The sequence below is a fragment of the Cydia pomonella genome, chromosome 1 (genome assembly GCF_033807575.1).
Source record: "Cydia pomonella isolate Wapato2018A chromosome 1, ilCydPomo1, whole genome shotgun sequence".
In the NCBI taxonomy this organism is placed as follows: Eukaryota; Metazoa; Arthropoda; class Insecta; order Lepidoptera; family Tortricidae; genus Cydia; species Cydia pomonella.
Genome location: NC_084703.1, coordinates 2023744 through 2048149, shown reverse-complemented (window position 1 = coordinate 2048149; position 24406 = coordinate 2023744). Strand labels below are relative to the sequence as shown.

Genomic DNA, 24406 nt, shown 5'->3' with positions numbered 1-24406 from the left:
TGATTACTATGTAGTATACCGATACCCGTTTATTATCGGAGACGTACTGACGTATGCAAATTAGCGCACTTAGAAACGTGTCATTTTGTCCTTACTGAAATAAATCACGAAAACTGTCATATGTGGTGTATTTGTAATAAAGCTTATTATCGTTTAACAGTTGACGATGGTACAGTTGAGTACATATTGTAACTCAGGATACGTTACAGGCATTCCAAAATTGAAGCGCATACATTGTGACAAATTGTACAAGTTGCCTGTAGTCGCACCTGGGCAAGCGAGAAATGTGCACGCGCTCACGAGTACCCGCTCACCGAAAGAGAAAGAGACAAGCTTATGTTTAACCAGGAGTTCGACAAAGATGAATGGAAAGCGAAAATAAATCAAAAATAGCAGGTTTCTTCGCTACATAACATTTGTTGATTTAATAAACTGAAGTATAGTAAACGACCGCGATGGTCATTTTATTTTTAAAACCGGTCCCCTGAAGTAATTGGCGACTCCTGGTTTAAAGTGAAGAAATAAATAAAAATTTATAACGGCTCTAACGATTTCGATGAAATTTATCGATCAAGCTAATATGTCTTCTCTGGGAAAAAGCGCATTTTTGAGTTATTATATGCTTTTCGAGCAAAGCTCGGTCTCCCAGATATTAGGACTTATCACACTAATTGACTAAGCCCCACAGTAAGCTCAATAATTATTGTGTTGTGGGGACTTAAACAACGATATACATAATATATGAATACTTAGAAAACACCCATGACTCGGAAACGTAAATACAACAAAAGTAAATAAAAATAATTGTAAATTAACCATGCCATTCCGTTTCCTTAAATGTATTTAGCCACACGTCGTGTATTTATTTATTTATTTTAACTTTATTGTACAAAATACAAAAAATGATGTACAAATGGCGGACTTAATGCCTAATGGTATTCTCTACCAGTCAACCATCGGGCTAAGAAGAGACATGTAAAAATGGTGCAATTAGAAAGAAAGACGATATTTATTAGAACTACTGAAAACAACTGAAAAACTTGATACAATACATATGTTAATCCACAAATAAAAATACTAAAATATATTTTACATACTCATTAATATATAATGAATAATGATGAACGCTACTCGAACTCTTCTTTCAGCAGATACTATACTATACAGATCACAACTTAAAAAAAATGCCACGAAAATTCCGGCCTCTGCTAATAACCAATTCTAATATTAATTGACTTACTTTAATACTAATTGCAAGCATTATAAGGACTGCTATTGGTCATTTCCGTACACGGCGGGAAGAAGTTGATAACTCAAGACATAAAATTGAAGAAATTTGAACCTTATGTAGTTCTATTGTAATTTCAAACTTCAATTCTATATCTCGAATTATCAACTTCTTCCCTCCGTGTACCGATTTATTGTTAATACACAAATGTTTTTTCTTACACCGCACACAATTATATCTTATAGCTATAAGTTTAAGGTCTAAAACCGCATGGATGCGATAAGTACAGTCGCCATCAGATTTATCAGAGCGGCCGGGCTGCTCTTAAATATCTGAGCTCGCACTCTAACGCCTTAACAATAGGGGCGTGTTCATATATTTGTGAGCACGTCGGCCGCTCCGATATATCTGATGGCGAATGTATGTTTAAACAAGTGTGGGAATCCACCGTGTGTTTTGGATGTTTCGAGGGGCCTTGAAACCGATATTGTAATTATTTGTGTTGCACGCAAGTTTGGTATACGTCGTATGTACTATGAGTGAGTTAAATGGATCATTCAATTTGGTAAAGATAAAGATAGTTCAATTCAAGTAGGCATATTATAATGCGCTTATGAACGTCTAATAAAGCTACGTCGGCTGTAACCCTACACCTCTGACCCGAGATCTAAATCCCTCCTAAATTGGAAAAGGGTATCCCAATATGGGACCGGCAAGAAACACGGCGGGACATTTTTTATAACACTACATATTATAATCAACATGCATTTTAAAAAATACAATTTAAATCACTACAAAATGCTCTGGGAACCTACACAAATCATAATAGGCTAAGGGCTTGTTTCAGAGTCTTAAGTATTGGATAGCTAATTAACAAATAAATTATGACGACCGGTCTGGCCTAGTGGGTAGTGACCCTGCCTATGAAGCCGATGGTCCCGGGTTCAAATCCTGGTAAGGGCATTTATTTGTGTGATGAGCATGGATATTTGTTCCTGAGTCATGGGTGTTTTCTATTTATTTAAGTATTTATAAATATTTATATATTATATATATCGTTGTCTAAGTACCCTCAACACAAGCCTTATTGAGCTTACTGTGGGACTTAGTCAATTTGTGTAATAATGTCCTATAATATTTATTTATTTATTATTTATTTAAATTAACTCCCAAATAAAACTACCTTATCATCATCATTCGCTTGCCCTTATCCCATTCATTTGGGGTCGGCGCAGCATGTCTTTTCCTTCCATATCTTTCTGTCACCCGTCATCTCATCGTTCACTCGCGTTCGTTTCATGTCATCTCTCACACAATCCACCCTTTTCCTAGGTTTTCCTCTGCCGTTCCATCCCTCCACATTAATTCGTAATACCTTTCTCGTCACATGACTCATCCCTCCGCATCACATGCCCATACCACGCTAGGCGATTCGCTCTTACTTTTTCTATTATGGGTGCAACTTTCAGACTTCCTCTTATATACTCATTCCTTATCCTATCCATTCTAAAAAAAACTACCTTATATTGTATTTTATAGCGGTATTTATCTTCCAGTTAAGCTTATTTGAAGATTTTGAAACACCGAAAATGTAGTAGGTATGTTTAGACCGGACCGATACAGTGTTATGTTTACGATGCTTGATATATAATATTTACTTAATTTAGTCGTTCTATTATTTATTTTTCAATCTGTACCCCTAGTGTAACTAAATTCGATTTCCAAACGTGACGTACGCGTTTGCGTTTAGTCTCATTTTGTATTGGATTTCGAAAGAGCGCGCCAAGCGGGACGTTTTGGAACCTCAAAATCATATACAAAATGAGACTTAACGCAAACGCGTTCGTCACGTTATGATGTCGATCAAAGTTACACTAGGGGTACTGTTCACTCTATATTATTTTATGTCTTTTTCCTTCTCGTCTGTTACCTTTCGTGATTTTTCTCACTTGATGGTCTCGTCGGAAGATCAGCGCTGGAAGCCACCAGCAACATGCTGAGATGAGGCCATTTCGTGGCACTTTATACTTCCTTTGTTTTTGTTATATCATGTAATTTAATGTGTCTTGTTTGTGTTTACGAATAAAAATTATTCTATTCTATTCTCTTCTTATTCAGGACTTTACTTGGACATTGTGAATTAGATTTTACGATGTTTATGTAAAAAAAAATAAGTGTCGATATTTTTATGGCACTGTTCTAGAGTTTATTATGAGTTAAAATGGTTAGATCAATGTCGATATAGTTGATTACCACTTCAAGTTTACACTTTAGAAGTATCTGTAAATCAAACATGTAGTTTATTGTTTGGAAACTTGATTAATAATCAGTAATTACTAATTACGTCTGTAACACGAAGTTTTGATTAGAAACCAATTACCTTTGATAATCGGAATTAAAACCTAACTAGATTCTATTTAGCCTTGAGATCGTGTCGCTATAAACAGCTTACAATAAGGCAATAATATGTGTACATCAGACATACTATACTTCACTGGCTCAGTGACCCAAACAGGATCTTGGCCTCTTGACACAAGAGAGGGTCACTCTGCCCTATCCTGCGCTACTTCACGCCAGTTGGGTATTCCGAGGGCGGACAGGTCAGGGTTTCGTCACTCCAGCGGTATCTGGGACGCCCAGACGAACGTTTGCCACCCGGGTGCCTCATAGCACGATCCTCACCCATCATCTCCAGGTGACCGAGCCAGCGATGACGTCAGACATAGTCAACTAAAATGTTAGTATTAGTACGTTCTGAAGGGCGGTAAATAAGAAATCTTGTACCGCCCGTAGCACACACAATGTTTTTCATCGCACTTGTGAGGTAAAAACTAAATTTTAAGCGTAATAATTCTTAAATACGGTGACATTTCACACATTCGTTCGCCATATTGACATTTTTGACAGCTTAGGCATCGAAAGCACAGACCTATCAGGCATTCAGCAACGATTGAAAATTGTGTAAACATATTTTAAACGACTATTACTTTAATCAAATTAAATATTTATGAATTATGAACATACACAATAAAAATTAATTTATAAAAGCCATGTATTTTAAAAGTAAAACTCATTTACCTACTTGGAAAGAACATTTGCCCCATTTGCCCATGGGAGTAATAAAATTAAAAAAAATGTATGTGGGCATAATATAGCTAATTCCATCTCGAATAATTACAAAACATTATTTATTGGAAATAAATAATAATAATAAATAATAAATATTATAGGACATTAGTACACAAATTGACTAAGTCCCACAGTAAGCTCAATAAGGCTTGTGTTGAGGGTACTTAGACAACGATATATATAATATATAAATATTTATAAATACTTAAATACATAGAAAACACCCATGACTCAGGAACAAATATCCATGCTCATCACACGAATAAATGCCCTTACCAGGATTTGAACCCGGGACCATCGGCTTCGTAGGCAGGGTCACTACCCACTAGGCCAAACTGGTCGTCATAATTTATTTGTTAATTAGCTATCCAATACTTAAGACTCTGAAACAAGCCCTTAGCCTATTATGATTTGTGTAGGTTCCCAGAGCATTTTGTAGTGATTTAAATTGTATTTTTTAAAATGCATGTTGATTATAATATGTAGTGTTATAAAAAATGTCCCGCCGTGTTTCTTGCCGGTCCCATATTGGGATACCCTTTTCCAATTTAGGAGGGATTTAGATCTCGGGTCAGAGGTGTAGGGTTACAGCCGACGTAGCTTTATTAGACGTTCATAAGCGCATTATAATATGCCTACTTGAATTGAACTACCTTGGAAATGTTGGAATGCTACGTAAATCTTCAAGACCCTTTATCGATGCAATGTTTCACTGCATTCAAAATATTTTTCATTTTTTTTTATACCACGACGGTGGCAAACTAGCATACGGCCCGCCTGATGGTAAGCAGTCACCGCAGCCTATGGACGCCTGCAACTCCAGAGGTGTCACATGCGCGTTGCCGACCCTTTAAAAACCTGTACACTCCTCATTTGTCAAGTGCTACCTTTCTGCACTAGAGTTTTTACTTTCCAAGTACGATTTTTTCTAACGATAAGCAATTGAAATTCGTTATACAATTTCCATTCTGATATTTAACCCCCATTCTATAAATAACGATATTTTAACCTAAATGGTTAATGCTATAAAATATACTTAGTCATGTTTAAAAAAAACATATGTATATTACTTTCCCCGTATTCAAAATAAAAAGGTGAGTATTTAACTCGGATCTAATGCATCATTTCATCCTTCGGTTAACAATCTACTATTTTCTTGTATATTTGCCAATCTTTTTTGGCATTTTTGTGCTAAATTCTTTAATAATTACGAAATCTTTTCTTGTGTGCATGGGTGACATTCAATGACTTTCAACGTCAGTTGTCAAGGAGTCTCCTTCCCAGTAAAATAAATAAGTCTACCGACTACATAGTACCCTAAAATTTCAGCTCTCTAGCATTTCCCAAACCGAAAATACAAGGGTTCGAAAATACGACGAAACGTGCCGAGAAAAGATATGCGCTGCCTTTTGCCCCATGTCTCGTCTTGGCGGGGCACGGCCGTGCCCTCAGATTAGTTCCCCTGAAAATCAGCAACATGGCGAAGGTCAAATAAAATCTTGTCAAGGGTATACATTGTTTTAAGCAGATTGATTGAATTGATTTAATTTTTTATTTATTTATTTATTAATAAAACTTAAATCTATCATTACAGGTTTAGCCTAATGCGATAGATAAGCGACAAACCAATAATCAGAGTTATTGACTATATAATTATAAAATTATAAACTTAACCTAATGTTATCATTGCAGCCTTTGTGAGATCATTCAGAGAGCACGTAAATATGTCCAACTTCAACGCAAGTTTATTGATAGTGCGAATGGCCCTCGTTAGCGGGGCTTCCCTCAGCAGTTTTGTGCGAGCAAGGGGTACGGCCAGCAGCGGCGGGCGGCGGCGCCACACGTGCCGGTCCGGTACGTACAGCGCCAGGGCGTGCAGGACCCCGGGGTTACACAACTCGCCTCTCATCACCCTAACTACATATGAAGCGAGGGCAAGTTCCCGCCTCGCCTCTAGCTTGCTATACCCTATCATTCCCAGCACGAACAGCGTGGGATACAGCAAGGGATACCCCGGTTATACGCCATATAGCTTTAAGTAAAGGAGCCTTGATTGTACTAAAAGTGTAAAGTCTAAGAGTCAACCACACTAGCGTCTCCCGAGCGTCAGCGTCTAGTAAACTCTAAACTCTATGGCCGCTGCTCGACGCAACGTTGGCGCAACTGCGCAGCGTCGCCATTTTCCATAACAAACGCCGACGCTTAAAAGACGTAGTGAGGGGTGGCCCGTAAGGGGTCCGCTGATTACCAGTTCGCCGGACGAATTCGGCCTGTCACACTGAAAAAAATAGATAGCCGAACTGGTTTTGTAACTTTACAAAATAACTAAACTACGGTTATAAGAAAATAAACTTTGCATAAATTTACAAACTTATTTTGTAGTGTATACCCAGTACCTGAACACTGATAGCCAAACACGGTTTTGTAACATATAACCCATAGTTCGCAAGTCCCAATTTTTCTGTAAACAGTAACCAAAATTTTGTTACAGTTATGCAAACATTTCTTTCAGTGCAGTTATTCGCAAAAGTTAACAATCGCGAATAACTCAAGTATACACTTATTTATTTATGATTTTTGAAACATTGTCTAAAAAACACTTTTTATAACTCGATTGCTATGAAGGATTTTACATATACGAAATCTTCATATTTGGGTTCGTCTTTGACATCTCTGAAAACTGGCCAGAGATTTTGATTTTAAACTAATTATCACAAACATAGTCAGCAAACGAGCAGACGAGCTGCCTGATGGGAAGCGGTCATCGTCGCCCATGGACATAAGCAACACCATAGGAGCCACTTCTGGAAGAATCCCACATCGTAGCGCAAAGGAAATACCTCAGGAGGCAAGTCATTCCACATTCCGCACGTTCTAGGAAGAAACGAGCGAGAATGCCCGCTTATTCTTGGTGCGCCATGTATCTAAGAAGTGAGGATGAACTTTGCTCCTTTGGCGGGAGGTGACGATGGCACCAATTCAAAAAGTTCTTCGGAGCATTCCCCATCAGTTTTTTGGCCTATGATTGTTCAACTTTGATACCAAATATCTCGAAGACAATGAACTTTGAAGTAAATATGGGATACTATATTGCTTAAAGCCGTTGCTGTTAATATGATAAGCTTCAAAAACCATTAAAAGACTAAGGGAATCAGATCGAAGGATCCCCTTAGGACCAAACCTTGCTTCAAATGTGACATCTATATTAGGGCTCGCGGTCGTGTCCGTGATTCGTGAACCCGTAGCCGTGCGCCCGGGTTCGTGTTTCACGGCAACGGTTTTCTGCACGGTTAGCACATGATGGGCGCGACAGTCGACAGGCGAGAAAATGCCGCGACATAGAGCTTTCTCGCGAATCGGTAGCATAAGACGCGCGCGACAACCCGCTGTCTCGCGGACAAATGTCAAAGCGACATAATTCTGTCGTTTGACAGTTCCACGCGGGATACTCTCGAAACTCGTAGCACAAGTGCACTATGGGAGAGAAAATATCCCGCGTTTCAACGTCAAAAGGAGAGAAATTGTCTTCGAGGCTAGAGGGTTGCGAGAAGCATATTTTATCAAAGTTTTGTTGACTTTGGTCTTAAAAGAAAGTTAATTTTCTATATTTTGTATTTATTTCATTCTACAGCAATTTTCTGTGTAAGTTTAATATGAATCCTGAGTTTTATGATTTGTGCGTTAGCTAGGTAGGTAAGGTGTACGTGGTATTGTTTTATAACATACCTATTAAGATACCTATATCTATATCATGCCGGTAATAACAAAATGATTGTATTTTTTCACATTTACTTGTTTGTTCTCTTAAGTTAAATGAAAACTCGACAGAAAAATTTAAAGCCTAAGATTGTGCCACCACATCAACAAAGCAAACAGTTTGATGGCGAATTGACTGGAGGGCGATTAATAGAAATTACTTTGTGGAAATCTGTATTAATTGATACAAAAATATTACTTCGCTTATCCACGAAATAATAAGAGTATTCTGTAGTTACCACCCTAGTGTACGATTCCCACCGACTGGCTGGAGTCAGGCCGCACCGGAGCGCATTTTTAATGTGCCTATACATTATATATCGCAAAAGCGATAGAATCCGTCCGGAGGCGTCTCCGTGTCCGCGAGCAGCCGACCGGCTTGCGGCCACATAAATGTGAAATGCGATCCGACTCCGCCCGTTCGGTGGGAGTCGTAGTAGTCGTACTTAAATCTAAAAGAGGTCAGAGTAAATAAAATAACTTAATGTTTATGGAGCGTTTATTTAAAAGTTACATTATTTGAGATCGTGCTTAATTTTCTTTAGATAATTAACGGATATTCTGACATTGTTTTGTGTATTTGCAATATGAGAAAACTTGAAAAACTAACGCTGCATCCATAGATCGCTAAAATACAAAACACGCAAAAATAACTCATTGTTTTTAACATTCGAGTGTTATTGTTCGTTGTATGGAGTAGGTTCCCAACTTGAGCCCTTCTATGTCCTCCGTGGCAGGATGGCTGCGCCCAGCAGCAGCATGGTATAGGCGCCGTGTTTGATGACAAACTTGTGCATGTCATCAATCTATCTTCGAAGCCAGCGGTGCAGCAACTAGCCAGCCACAAGGAAGATATGTTGGGGATTATCATGAGATTTCAGTCTTCGTAAAGATGGTAGCTTATTAGCCAAAACTTTCGGGTAATCTCAATTATCTTAACAAAACGCCAATCATTTGTAAGGAGTTGTATTTAATTATTATGTAGGTAATTATCTTTAGATATAATAATGTATTCCAACTTGTAACGACAAAGCGAATCAAATTATGATTGACACATTGACATTTCCGACTTAAAAATAATATTTGCTATTTCTTTAATCTTAATACTGCGAGAAGGAGACAACGTTATCGTGACTAGGGACGCTCCGTTTCTAAAGCTGACTGTTCATTATTTTTCCGATTATGTTAGTACCGATTCAGTGTTGCCACGAAAGAAAAGTGTGTTCCAAGTATAAATGGCCACACTGGCTAAGTCGCGCGCGGGATGGCTCTCTCGCGTGGAATTCTTTTCTCGATCTGCCAACTTGTGCTACCAAAATCGAGAAACTGACAGGTCGACATAGAAATTTGTGACACGCGACTGTTGTTTCTCGCGGCGCGAGTTATCCCGCGTGTAATCATGTGCTAGCCGTGCTGGTCCGTTCCACACGTGACATTCGGCTACGTGAAATTAGGGTACGTGAATTCGTGTAGATCCGTGTAGGCGTGATCACGGCTTCACGTATCTTAAGAACACGCCGGTTCGGTCCGCCCGCGACGTTGAGTGAAGATACGATGCGGTCTCTAAGAGCTACGAATAAAAATGTATCGTGAGTTTTTTATTCATAGCTCTAATTCCGTTTCATTACTTTTGAATTAAAATTTATTTCCAATAGTAAGTCCTTTTAAATGACATGCTGAGATGAGGCCATTTCGTGACACTTTACTCTCACTATGTTCTCTTTTATGTCTGTCTATTACTGTTTGTGTGTTTATGAATAAAACAAATTCTATTTCTATTTCTAAATATGAATGAGTAATAAATGAATAGAACAAAACATTAATTACAATGAATAGCTACTTTAATAAACGGGTTGCTAAAATAATACCACAACACTGTGTGTCAGGAGACCAACTGTGATGTCAGGAGTAACTAATGACAATGAATGTGAGTTCAAAATTCTAAACTGATTGTAAAACAGAACATCGCGGTCACATCTTTCAACTTCACGAACAAAAGGTAAAGCCCACAGCTACTTATGTATATTGTTTGTTTCATTTTGTCTGCACGTGCAACTGCACTTCTTATCTACAAAAAAAACCCGGTATGTTGGCTTAGCTTGTTAGTCATACAATAAAACACTCTAACAATAATATGTCATTATTACCTTCAATCTAGAAATAAACAGTACTCTTTAATGTGCCGAAAGTCCGAAACTGATAATAATAATAATATATATAAATTATTTATTCACGACCAACTTGGATCATTATGTGTTAGTGACAAATTTTATCTTAATGCTAATGTTAATATATAAATATGTATTTAATTATAGCAAACTATATACTATATTTGAGTTTCTTATAAATAAATAAATAAGCGGATTCAAGAAAATCCGCCTAGGTACTCACTTATTCCTGCGCACATGAGTCATGCAGCAGTTATTTAAATATAGGCCATCAACCCTGTCCGCAAGCATGGTCAGGATGCTGTTGGAGCTGGCCCGTACTCTGCGCACCAGGGATGTGGCTCGCTTGCGCATCGTGGTGTAAAAGCAGTCTACCCGCGCTTCCGCGAACATCCCTGACGCGCTACAGAATCTAGACAACCCCATCAGCACCCTGTACGCGTTGTTATATTGAACGCGCAGAGCATTGTACCGTTTATACGTGTAGTCTGCCCACATGATAAGAACTGCAGCTGCGTACTTTTTTTTCCGTGGCCCCGTACATGTGTTTTTGTTGAATTTGTTTACCTGTATTACCTTTATCATATCTACCGAAGATTTGCAGAAATTTACCCTTTTGTTTCTTTGAATTAGGATTGCCTTGTTTATATTTAGGCTACGTTATATTCTTTGATAGTAGCAAGCTTTTACAAGTATGTTTCATTAATTTCATTAATACTTAACAGAATAAAATGTCTTCTTTTGATTTAATAATGACAACCAGTAGCACAGCGTTGCTTAAGTTCATAATTATAATGATACTTACTACGAAGCTGATGGTCCCGGGTTCAAATCCTGGTAAGGGCATGTATTTGTGTGATGAGCATGGATATTTGTTCCTGAGTCATGGGTGTTTTCTATGTATTTAAGTATTTATAAATATTTATATATTATATATATCGTTGTATAAGTACCCTCAACACAAGCCTTATTGAGCTTACTGTGGGACTTAGTCAATTTGTGTAATAATGTCCTATAATATTTATTTATTATTATTATTTTAGTGCAATGCAACGAGCAGGTCGCTAGTTTTGACTAAAATCAATAGCTGGTTATACAAAAAACAGAACAACCCCAAATTATTTAGATATAACCATTATATTCAAATGATGCAAAAAATACAATTTAAGTTTAATTCACACGTAAATGTTTGTCCGACGAACGTCCCGTATTCTATATACTAAGTGGTAACTCAATTCAACAATACCTAGTCCTTATTTATTTTTCTCCCGGGCGTGTCGAACATACGAGACGTGCGATAAGTACCTATCCAACGGAACCGAGCCCGAAGCTCCGCACACGAACGCAGGTACGGGCTACGTATCATGGCGTGTCACGGTCACGGCGTGTCACGTGAATCCGGACGCGAATGCAGGTACGAGGTACGTACCTTGCCGTGTTCGTGAAATTCGTGATCTTAGTACCGCCGGGCTTAAGAACCCGTAGCTACGGATCGGCGTGTATCACGGATATCAGGAGCCCTAATCTATATGTGTAAGGTGCTGTACGGCCCCTTACATTATGCTGTACAGTCGTGTGCAAAAATATGTATCTAAAGAATCGTCTCATAAATATGGTATACGCTCTTATTACACTGGAATAAGATGCTATGGGACATATTTTTGAGCAAGATGTGTACACCGATATTTTTACACTTGACTGTACCCCTTGCGTTTGATATTCCAGTTTCCAGTTACATCAATTCAAATTCGGGTCGTTTTTTTTTCTTAGATATGATTTATTTCGTTTATAGTACAATATGTCTCGCTCTCGCAAATTAACGTTTAATATTGCTTTGCGTATTGTTTAAGTTATGTGCCGTACTTTGTTTACATATCTCAAGTATGACTCGAGCTGTTGCGAACTATCTCATTATATGTTTATGTGTACGTGACGCATCGCGAATATTACGAGCATTTGCATTACAAAAAGGATTGGATATTTCAAGGCCTTATGATCTTTAAATGATTTGAAGGTCCCCACCAAGCTCGGTCCTCCATACAAACGTACTATTGGGAGCGTGCACGACTGTCACGCAACCAAGTCTAGGGGAAAACGTCAATTCACTACATCTTATAAAACTACTCCAAAACCAAAAACTCCTGAACGGATTTTCATACGACTTTCATCTATCAATAGAGTGATTCTTGAGGAAGGCTTAAGTATATAACTTGTTAAGGTTTTGTGTAAATTGTTTGAAATATAACGATGTTGTCGGAAAAAATCACGCTGGCTAGGAGCTTTAATCGAAAACGCTGCCTAAGCCGTTTGAGCTATAACAACACAATGTATGGTGGGGTTGTTTCTCATTCATAGGTCTACAAAAAAGTCCGCTATGTTAAATGTCTATCTTTTAAGGATAACTTACTATATCCATTCTTAACTTCTAGAAAAAGATCACGTAATATGTGGCATTTGCAAAGCTATTTACATGGATACATTATTAACAATTATCAAAATAAATACGTTAGTTATATTAAGCATTTCATACAGATTACAATGGTCCCTTACACCATTCAATTTAAACGAATATTTCAGGAGTAATCGTAAATCAAAGTTTCATTTCGAGCCATATAATTGTACGAAATGTTAAAGACGCTATCCGCAGTTAGTTCAAATTTTTACCACCTTATGCGCTGGGATCGCTTTACTTACCCCCACCATGCACTTCGCACGGTCCCAATAAACGACTAGCTAAGGACCGTATCGAAAAGAAAGTAGACAACTACTTAGTGTAAAAGCTATATAATTAGATCGTGTTTTTGAAAAATAACAAAAGTAAATAGAAATATGTAATCTGAAAAAGGATATTTTTTTAGATAAACAACTGCAATGCCCCTACTTTGCCTGAAATCTGACTTTCCTTTTGATGTTCTGCATGAGGTTTTGGACGACTTTCTTGGTCACGCTTTCAGAAGCCATATGCCACTTTTTTTTAAAGTTAGCAAGGGAAGTTGCAGCCTTAGCATTTTTTTGAAGATATCTTTTCATAAGGGCCCAGTATCTCTCGATAGGGCGAACTTCCGGACAATTAGGCGGGTTCATGTCTTTCTCTACAATATCTACCTTGTTGGCCTTATACCACTCTCTAGTCACTTTCGCATAATGACAGGAGGCCAAGTCTGGCCAAAATAATGTAGGCATCCTGTGCTTCTTGATAAAAGGCAACAATCTCTTTTGTAGGCATTCGTCGCGGTAAACTTGGGCATTTATAGTTCCCGTAGCGAAATAAGCTTTTGATTTCAGTCCGCATTGACAAATTGCTTGCCAAACTAAAATTTTCTTTCCAAATTTTTCCATATTGATCGACTTATCTTTTTGAGAAACCTTTTTATTTGCCGAAACTGTTATAAATTGTGGGCCAGGTAGAGTTTTGTAATCGAATTTACAATAAGTTTCGTCATCCATTATGATACACTGCACTTTTTTTGTAAGAACTCGGTCATAAAGTTTTCTGGTGCGTTTTCGAACAGCGTGCGTTTTTTGTACGTCTTCAGGTTGCACCTTTTCTTGATACGCTGGATCATTCCTATAGAAGTTTTTGCTTTACGAGCAGCATCCCGAATAGACAGAGTTGGTTTTCGATTGAACATTTGAACGACTCTTCTTTGCAATTCCGGGTCGGAAGGGCCTCGTTTTCGTCCAGACTTTGGTAGATCTTCTAAGGTAACAGTAGTGCTAAACTTATTAATTAATTTATGTACACCTGCGGGGCTAACATTGTATTTTTTAGCAAGCTTTCTTATAGTTAACCCTTTATTTTTCCACCAGTCGTCCAAAATATTTTTTCTCACTTCTAAATTAATCTTCCCCATTTTGACAGATATGATAGAATGTCAAATTTATTTTTAGTTTTAATAGAGTTAAGAAATAGGTTTATATTTCAATAAAACATATTTGTGTCTATGACGTCCGTGAAAAAAAATATGCAGTTGAAAAGTTGTCTACTTTCTTTTCGATACGGTCCTTAGATAGCTCTGAAACTTTGTACTTACAATAGGATAAGGTATATCTAGGCCTGTAATCAGTTTCTGTAGCTTCAGATACTATAGTTAAAAAAATACAGCGTATTTAAGTTTTTCATGAAAAACTTGTTTTTAGGGTTCCGTAGCCAAATGGCAAAAAACGGAACCCTTATAGATTCGTCATGTCCGTCTGTCGGTCCGATTATGTCACAGCCATTTTTTTCCGAAACTATAAGAGCTATACTGTTACTTGGTAAGTAGATGTAGTCTATGAACCGCATTAAGATGTTTACACAAAAATAGAAAAAAAAACAATAATTTTTGGGGGTTCCCCATACTTAGAACTGAAACTCAAAAAATCTTTTTTCATCAAACCCATACGTGTTGGGTATCTATAGATAGGTCTTCAAAAATGATATTTAAGTTCCTAATAAAAAAAATTGTAAACTGAATAGTTTGCGCGAGAGACACTTCCAAAGTGAAAAAATGTGTGTGCCCCCCCCCCCCCCCTGTAACTTCTAAAATAACAGAATGAAAAATCTAAAAAAAAATATATGATATACATTACCATGCAAACTTCCACCGAAAATTGGTTTGAACCAGATCTAGTAAGTAGTTTTTTTTTAATACGTCATCAATGGTACGGAACCCTTCATGGGCGAGTCCGACTCGCACTTGGCCGCTTTTTGCTCTTTTGTTTTATAAACTGGAGCTATATAAACTACATAAGTACACGACTAGATATACCTCATGCCATTGTATGTGCAAAGTTTCATTATAATCCAGTTTCCAGTTTTAAAATGAATAAAATCCCTAATGCTATCAAATACGAACTAAATTACAAAACTTTTATCTCTAAACTGAAAAGACTATTAATAGAAAATTGTTTTTACACTGTAGAATCATTCCTGAAATATAATACGCTATAATATGTTAATTTTATTATGTTACTTACTTTACAAGCGTTAAGATAATAGAACTGTACCCCTAGTGTAAATATTTTCGACAGCGAAACGTGACGTACGCGTTTGCGTTAAGTGTCATTTTGTATGAGATTTTTGACTTTCCAAAACGTCCCGCTTGGCGCGCTGTTCAAAAACCGATACAAAATGAGACTTAACGCAAACGCGTACGTCACGTTTCGCTATCGACTAAATTTACACTAGGGGTACTGTACTATTGTGTGCCCTTACAGGGTGTCATGAACTGGCAATATGAAATGTAACACCTTATTATGTACATGACAAGGCTATATTAAATAAATGACGAAATGAATGACTATATCATATTTAAAATAAATCGCATTTAAATTACTAGTACCTGGGCGACCGAGCTTTGCTCGGTTATAACCTATTTATTGTAATATGGTGGTGTATAAGTGATAATCTTAACTACATTTTTTTACTAAATTAAACTTGTCTAAAACAATAAAAATTAAAAAATTATATATAAACTTGAACATATAAAAAAATAAACAAAAGTTAGTCACCGGGCGAGATTCGAACCCGTAACACTCCTTTCTAGCCGTCCGCGTCTTAAACCGCTGGACCAGACGGACAGTGGCCGGTAACACAAAATTAGCGACCATATTCTGCGTCGAAAGAAAAACGCATGAAAACTCGAAAACACGCGTTTTCCCAAACATAAGACTAATCTAGATCGATTGTATACCCCCGAAAACCCCCATATACCAAATTTCAGGGAATCGTTAGAGCCGTTTCCGAGATCGCAGAAATATATATATACAAGAATTGCTCGTTTAAAGGTATAAGATTTAGACGATCATCTGTTACAACTTTGGCAAGCCACGCTACCGTCTGTTATCACACTACAAAAACAAACTACCCTCTTTGTTACTTACGCGAATAAATTAGCCAACCGACATATTTTGGTTGCCTCTTCCATTTCCCCGAGTGACTCGCGCCGCGTCACATCGCTGTGTTAAATTTTTGTTAAGTTTTCGTTTTGTATGTTTATATATTATGATTGTTAAAATGGTTTACTATCGCCCACTTTCGTATCACACCCAGTGGCGTTGTCTGAGCGTTTTGGAAATAAACGAACATTTTCTGAAATGGTGAGTTGGTTCAAATGTTTTGGGTAGGTCATGACTCAAATAAAATGTATAGTAGTTTAATATTCAGTCTCAAATACGTTGTTACATAAATATAAATCGTGTCATTTACGATACGTGACTCGTAATTTCACGTTATTGTAGGGATAGATTTGTCAATTCTGCTCGTCATCGTGGATGACGCGAATTATATCAGGATAAAATAAAAAAAGTTGTGCACCTGTAACAGCAATTCGTACATGAAATTTAATCGAGGTATTTTTACATGAGTTTTATATTTTTACAGTACATATGGTGTTTATTTCCCGCCCTGGTAGGGTAATTGCGTATCGAAAATTTAAATTACTGTAAAACGTTGTACAATACACGAGCGAATATTTAAGTGTATGGCACATTATAGGAAAGTTTTGAGAACATTTACGTGATAAAAATATAGGCACAGGTCTATATTTAAAGTCATATTTTTTCATGTTTATTAGTGTGGGTAGTTTTTAATTGAGTCTGGATTCAGACCAGTTTTAAAAGACCGTTAGGTATCTTCAAATGGCCGAAGGCCAAACAGTACAGAATAGGAGCCCCACGGAAGCGGGGCTCCGTCGACATCGCTATGAAGTTAAGGTAAAACAGAAAAAATTATGTGGGCATTTTGCGTTCTAGTCCGTTAGAGTGGTAGACTATAACCGATGTAGGTAAAATAGTGTAAAATTTATATAATAACAAAAAAGTTGTCGCCATTTTTACTTTATCTGTGCTATAAGACGTTGCTTCGTGCCAAATTTCAAGATTCTGACTTCACGGGAGGTACCCTGTAGGTTTTGATTTCCTTGCGAGTGTCAAAAATTTGCGGCATAAACGGCTGTATCTTTTGATTGCGTTGGTTTAGAAGTTTGATTTTTCCCAGCTCCAAGTGACAGTAGACCTGAGTATTTGATATAAATTCCAGCGTGATACCTCCACGCGTTCCTGAGAAAAAAAGGGGTCTTGACAGACAGACAGACGGACGGACGGACAACAAAGTGATCCTATAAGGGTTCCATTTTTTCCTTTCGATGTACGGAAGAAATATCTGATAAATACAGAAATAAATGCCCGTTCCATCATTCGAATCCGGGACCTCCTTCGTAAGCAAGGTCACCACCGACCAGGTTAGGAGGCCGTCGGTGATTATGATGAAATACTTGGTAAAGTAAGCCAAATATGTATGCTTCATTTTATATGCATATGCATAATTATTACTACGCCACTGCTTTAGTTATTACGTATCCGATTGCAAAGCGAATTGGTTTTTAAGCTACTTAATGTACAGTCAGCTCCAAATATATTGTCACTATCAATGACGGCTATAGTGGCTAAATATATCGGAACACATTCTCATTTCTATGCTAACAAAGGTCACTTTGGTCGTCAGTATACAATTGGCTACTTGACAGTTTTATGTAAATAATGTCAAACGATCTTGATTTTCCTGAGGATCAAATGTCTATATAGGACTCATGGCATTTAAGCAACACAAAGGTCAGAAATGAGAGTTAAAGTCTGACGCTCGCACTCGACGATTGAAACGCCTCTAACAAAATGATATTGTAATGTGACGTCACATTAGGTACATAAGTCTATCCTAAATGTATGGAAGATTTCATTTCATTAGGTCAAGGAAATTGCCATTTTGACTCTGAAATATTGCGTTTATGTGTATAGTTGTCATACAATTTATTTTTCAATAAAATGTAAGGAATCGAATGGTATTTTCTTTCCTATTTTGAAGGACAAAAAAAAATTGAGACTGGAGCCTTGTATTTTTTATAACCTCAATATAATTTTTTAATTCCACTTTTTTATAATGGATGGCTCAATTTCTATCCATTTAACTAAAGTTTGTTATAATATTCAACATTTGTCAAGTACCCAATTTACTTGACTGCACAATGATTTTAATATGTCTAACCTTACTCCGAGGAATTGTTCACATTTATCCCTATGATACGACGTTCAAACCCTCAAGAAAAAGAGCTTACTCCCATCTTAAAAGCCAGTAACGCACTTGCAAACGCTCTGGTGTTGCAGGTGTCCATGACCGACTGAAATTGCCACCAGGCAATTTGTCTGCTAATTTGCCTCGTATATCTCTCTCTTCTTCTTCCTCACGTTGTCCCGGCATTTGCCACGGCTCACGGCTGGGAGCCTGGGGTCCGCTTGACAACTAATACCAAGATTTGGCGTAAGCACTAGTTTTTACGAAAGCCACTGCCATCTGACCTTCCAACCCAGAGGGTAAACTAGGCCTTGTTGGGATTAGTCCCGGTTTCCTCACGATGTTTTCCTTCACCGAGAAGTTGGTAAATATCAAATGATATTTCGTACGTAAGTTTCGAAAAAGTCATTGATACGAGCTGGGGTTTGAACCCGCGACCTCCGGATTGCAAGTCGCACGCTCTTACCGCTATGCCACCAGCGCTTCATAAAATAATAAAGTTTTATACTCACCTTACATTGTGCAAAAAGTTTCCTAGAAGTATAAATTAATTAATGAAAATTATTTTCGTATATCATTCTAGCCACCACCACTACGACTCAAGTGTCAGTCACGCAGATCCCACTGCTGGGCGTCAATGGATCTGGCATCTATAAGGGGAACACCTCCGTACCCAGAGTGAGCGACCCCATACTGGCCGATGACAGTAAGTATTTAATTTACAAACAACTTTTTTTTTTCTTCCTCGCGTTGTCCCGGAATTTTGCCACGGCTCATGGGAGCCTGGGGTCCGCTTGACAACAAGACCATGTGGGGAGTGAAGTACTGGATATTGATTCGGATTTTATAACTGCCATATTCCGACACATGATTAAATCTTTTAGAACGCTATTTGACTTTGATCCTTATTCTTTCACTGATATGTGCTAAATTTGTTAAATATCAAAAAATGACGCCATCTTACCGGGCATCGGCTTAAGGTTGTGGCGCCATACCTTTGGCCTTTTATCTATTAGATGGCGCCACTTTTTGATATTTAACAAATTAACGCACATCAGTAAAAGAATAACGATCAAAGTCAAATGGCGTTCTATAAATTTTAATCATGTGTTGAAAGATGGCAGTGAATTTATTGTGGCTACAAAGTTTTCTTTGACAATCCACCTCTATTTCAAATTCTCTTTGGTAAAGATAAGATAAAATAATCATTTATTTCATTTCAATCTTATTTGGTAAATACGCGGTGGTCGAGCCCTCCTATTAGGTATGATATACCTGTGTCAAAGATAAAATTATGTGACCAATCGATGCAAATTAAATTTCGTCAACTATACCTACTTGTTTCTTTGCTCATATCGTGTCCAAAAGTGGTATGGGCAATGTGAATGTCATCTCGCTTTGTGTGGTAGGGCACAGCACAGCGGATGTCACTTGGGGAAGTACCTCCACCTTACAGAAAACCGCAGCCAAATAACACTAGATCCTACTCATAGTGTTGTGTTCCTGCCGGTGAATAAGGTTGCCAGAGCTCAACGAGGGGCGGGAGGGGGTTAGGGTCGGCAACGCGCATGTAACTCCTCTGGAGTTGCAGGCATACATAGGCTACGGATACTGCTTACCATCAGGCGGGCCGTATGCTAATTTACCACCGACGTTCTATAAAAAAAAATCGTATCTACGAAACAGAACCCTTTCATTATATTTCCTTTACATTGAATTTTAACTGTCAATAATAGTACATTATTTTCAGACATAACGACTACTAACTTCGAGCATCAAGAAGCCATTATTGAGGCGCAAAAGAACATCAACAATTTGACTTATGTAAGTGATCAAATGTACAGAATGCGCACCTTTATGCGACGATCAAGAAAAGTAACGAATAAAAAAAAATACCCTTTGACCGCCAATGACGTCAACTGACGCGCGTGGTTTCAGCCCAATGTCAATCTTAGTGCATTCCGATAAGGTTCACAATGACGCGCTGCACACGATAGGTGAGGCGTTCAAAGGGTTTAAGCACATTTTTTATTTGGGACAGATTAAGAAAAGTAACGAATAAAAAAAAAATACCCGTTGACCGCCAATGACGTCAACTGACGCGCGTGGTTTCAGCCCAATGTCAATCTTAGTGCATTCCGATAAGGTTCACAATGACGCGCTGCACACGATAGGTGAGGCGTTCAAAGGGTTTAAGCACCTTTTTTTTATTTGGGCCAATTTTTTATTTATTTAAATGGAAGACTGTTATTGGCCTTTTATGTAAACATTAATATGTTTTACAGTACATATGGTGCTACTTAGCACTAGTGCGAAAATTAGCATATTACGTTACTATGTCGAACATTTAAAGGGCCATATATACTGTAAAACGTTGTACGATACATGTGCGAATAGGTAATTCACAACTCGTGTCGATTTAAAACACTACCTTCGGTCGTGTTTTAATTTATCACCACTCGTTTCGAGTTTCCTATTTTTCGCACTTGTATCGTAATGTACTATTAGTTATATTTATGGTTGTTTTCTTGATTACCTATAAGTTTAAGGGCAAAATTTTCATTTTTATCGCTAACTGCACTTTTTTTCTACAGGCAGCTAATATTCCTGATCCCTATAAGACAGGTTTACTTAGTTTAGGGCTCAGGACACTATTCCTAGGCTATCTAGAAATAGAATGCTCTTAAAAATGTAATACTCTTCTACTGTGTAATAAGCTGCAATTTTGATACCTAAATAAATCATTTTTCATTCATCGAGACGAATTCTAAAATCCCCAAACTCAATTTGGTTGCGTTGTTTTATCACTGAGTTCCTATGTCCACCTCTTGTCTCCATCATCAGATCAGCTCGACGGTACCATAATATTGCATTGTCACCCGACTTACATATGTATGCAGATTTTCAGCTTCATCGGAAACCGGGAAGTGGGTCAAATTTAACTTGCAAGATTTGATTACAAACAGACAACGGTCAGGTGAAAGTAAATAAAAGCTTGTAATATAAATTAAATAAAGCAATTTATTTGTTTCTGGCAGAAGGCTGTCAAGATTTGACTTGTCTTTTACAGGAAGCCGATGGTCCCGGGTTTAAATCCTGGTTAGGGCATTTATTCGTGTGATGAGCATGGATATTTGTTCCTGAGTCATGGGTGTTTTCTATGTATTTAAGTATTTATAAATATTTATATATTATATATATCGTTGTCTAAGTACCCTCAATACAAGCCTTATCGAGCTTACTGTGGGACTTAGTCAATTTGTGTAATAATGTCCTATAATATTTATTTATTTTACTGGACAACTAACAAGTGGTAATTTTACAAGCTTTTGTTTAACTTGCAATGTAATTATGTTTGTACGAGTCAAATCTTGCAAGTTAAATTTGACACGACTGGCTCACATTGGTTGCGCACAACGCGATTTGACACCAATGTACTGGCCCACTTCATTTCGCCCGTAAGGCCCGCCTTTACGAAGTAATTCATAATTATTTAATAATAATAATAATAATTCAGCCTATATACATCTCACTGCTGGGCACAGGCCTCCTCTCATGCGCGAGAGGGCTCGGGCTATAGTCCCCACGCTAGTATAACTATTTATTTGCACATAATATGTATGTATGTATGTATTAGACGACCGGTTTGGCCTAGTGGGTAGTGACCCTGCCTATGAAGCTGATGGTCCCGGGTTCAAATCCTGGTAAGGGCATTTATTCGTGTGATGAGCATGGATATTTGTTCCTGAGTCATGAGTGTTTTCTATGTATTTAAGTATTTATAAATATTTATATATTATATATATCGTTGTCTAAGTACCCTCAACACAAGCCTTATTGAGCTTACTGTGGGACTTAGTCAATTTGTGTAATAATGTCCTATTATATTTATTTATATTTATTATTTATATACTTTATTGTACATAGAAATAAAAACACGAAAAACACAGTTACAGAGTAAATTAAATACAACAAAGGGGAACTTATCCCTGTATGGGATCTCTTCCAGTTAACCTTTGAGGAAATGAGTAAAACAGAAGTAACGGTAAATGAATAACAAACACAAACAAAAGTGTACAATCACTGAAATTAATGAAATGCACGTTTTGAATACACATAGATACAAATATACATAGATAGAAAAATAACCATAAAATAGTGCATACATATATATATAAATAAAAATAAATAAATATTCAATATATAATATAAATAAATATGAATTCGAACCAGAAAAAAAAGGAAATTAAAAAAAGTAGAAGTACTTAATGGAACTAGGAGGTCGTAACCAAAGTATCGGAAAGCCACAATTTTTTTAGCTTCTCCTTGAGTGATGTTACAGATTGGGATTGCCTCACGGACACCGGAATCTCGTTCCATAACTTGACGGCATGGACAGTAAAGGATTTCTTGTATAATGGTAGTAATAATAAGCCAATGATTTAAATCTAACTTCTATTTCCAGGACAACCACATATTCTACAACAGCACGTTCATAGGCAACGTGACCTTCTTCCTAGAGCACTGGGCCAACATCACCAAACCCAAGCCGGACATACACGCCGTGCTCAGCAACTCCCATAGACGGGCTACGGTAACCATTTTTTTATTCAAATAATCTTTAGCAAAAAACAAAAAATATAGTTTCTTTTTGACCCAATGGTTGACTGGTAGAGAATGCTTTAAGACAGAGGTTTCCAAGTGAGGGCCATGTTGCACCTCGGGCCACTATCGGTCTTTGGGCCGGGGGGGGGGGGGGGTGTAGGTTAGGTTAGATGCTGAACCCCTGGAGCCTGGAAAACTCCTGTCGCATTGGGTGTCGGCACGGGTTTGGAGACCCCTGCCTTAAGACATTAAGTCCGCCAAAATAAGTAAATAAAAAAACTCGGATTCACACCATGGCTCGGAACCGGTTATTAAAATAGCGTTAAATACCGGTTTATTTTGATATAACTCCGAACTTTCATAAGAACGCGAACGTTTTAAGAACTTTATTGTAACCTAAATAACCGGTTTATTCGAGGAGCGACGAGACGGACTTTTTCTTTTGTTGGAAGGAGTTCCATTCTGGTCTCACACCTTTCCCAAATAGCACTATTGAATTGCAAATGCTTAGTTTTTTAGATAAAAACTAAAAAAATCGCTATGAAATTTGAGGAGTTCCCTCGATTCCTCATAGATCTGGTCATTAGAACTCTAGCTAGACAAAAATGTCTTGAAAACTCATCTTTTTTTTTTTATACTACGTCGGTGGCAAACAAGCATACGGCGTGTCTGATCGTAAGCAGTCTCCGTAGCCTATGTACACCTGCAACTCCAGAGGAGTTACATGCGCGTTGCCGACCCTAACCCCACCCCCCTCGTTGAGCTCTGGCAACCTTACTCACCGGCAGGAACACAACACTATGAGTAGGGTCTAGTGTTATTTGGCTGCGGTTTTCTGTAAGGTGGAGGTACTTCCCCAGTTAGGCTCTGCTCTAGATCTGGAATGACATCCGCTGTGCTGTGCCTTACCACACAGAGCGAGATAACATTCACATTGCCCATACCTCTCTTTTGGACGTAGTTTAAGGACATACCCGGGTCCATCTCCATCCTGTAAATTGATCGTGGCTAATTCCTAACCCCCTTATTCATAAGCGTCTACTAAAGTTGACAAGCCGCTTATAATCGTTCGTCCCTTTCCGACGTATTGGTATGATCGGAAGGGACAAACGATTATTAGCGGCTTGTCAACTTTACGCCTATCGTTTCTTGTACAGTGCAAAGAAAATACTGAAGACATGGATGTTGATTATCAGGCGAATCTAGACGCATTATACAAAGGACATAGAAGAGTCCAATTGAACGGAACTGTTAGTTTGTGCAACATTTTACTATAAGTAATATTTTCTACAGGGACCCAATTCTTGGCCGATATTATAGGGCGTAAAATTTGATTAGTTGTATTTACATATTTGTATCGACGTCATGAAAAAATAAACTTGGAAACATGATTTGAACAATGTTTTTTTTAGAACAATAATAACTGCATCAATAAATTGCTCTGATATTTAGATTAAGATGATATTTGTA

General features: G+C 37.7%; 1 protein-coding gene across 1 annotated transcript in view; it reads left to right on the top strand.

Moving 5' to 3' along the window:
• LOC133515462 (plexin domain-containing protein 2) overlaps positions 1 to 24406 on the top strand; it is an 85754-nt gene that overhangs the window by 26672 nt on the left and 34676 nt on the right. The window contains exons 3-5 of the mRNA XM_061848040.1: positions 18915 to 19037; positions 20082 to 20155; positions 22797 to 22925. Coding sequence (XP_061704024.1) covers positions 18915 to 19037; positions 20082 to 20155; positions 22797 to 22925 — 326 coding nt within the window. The remainder of the gene's footprint in view (positions 1 to 18914; positions 19038 to 20081; positions 20156 to 22796; positions 22926 to 24406) is intronic.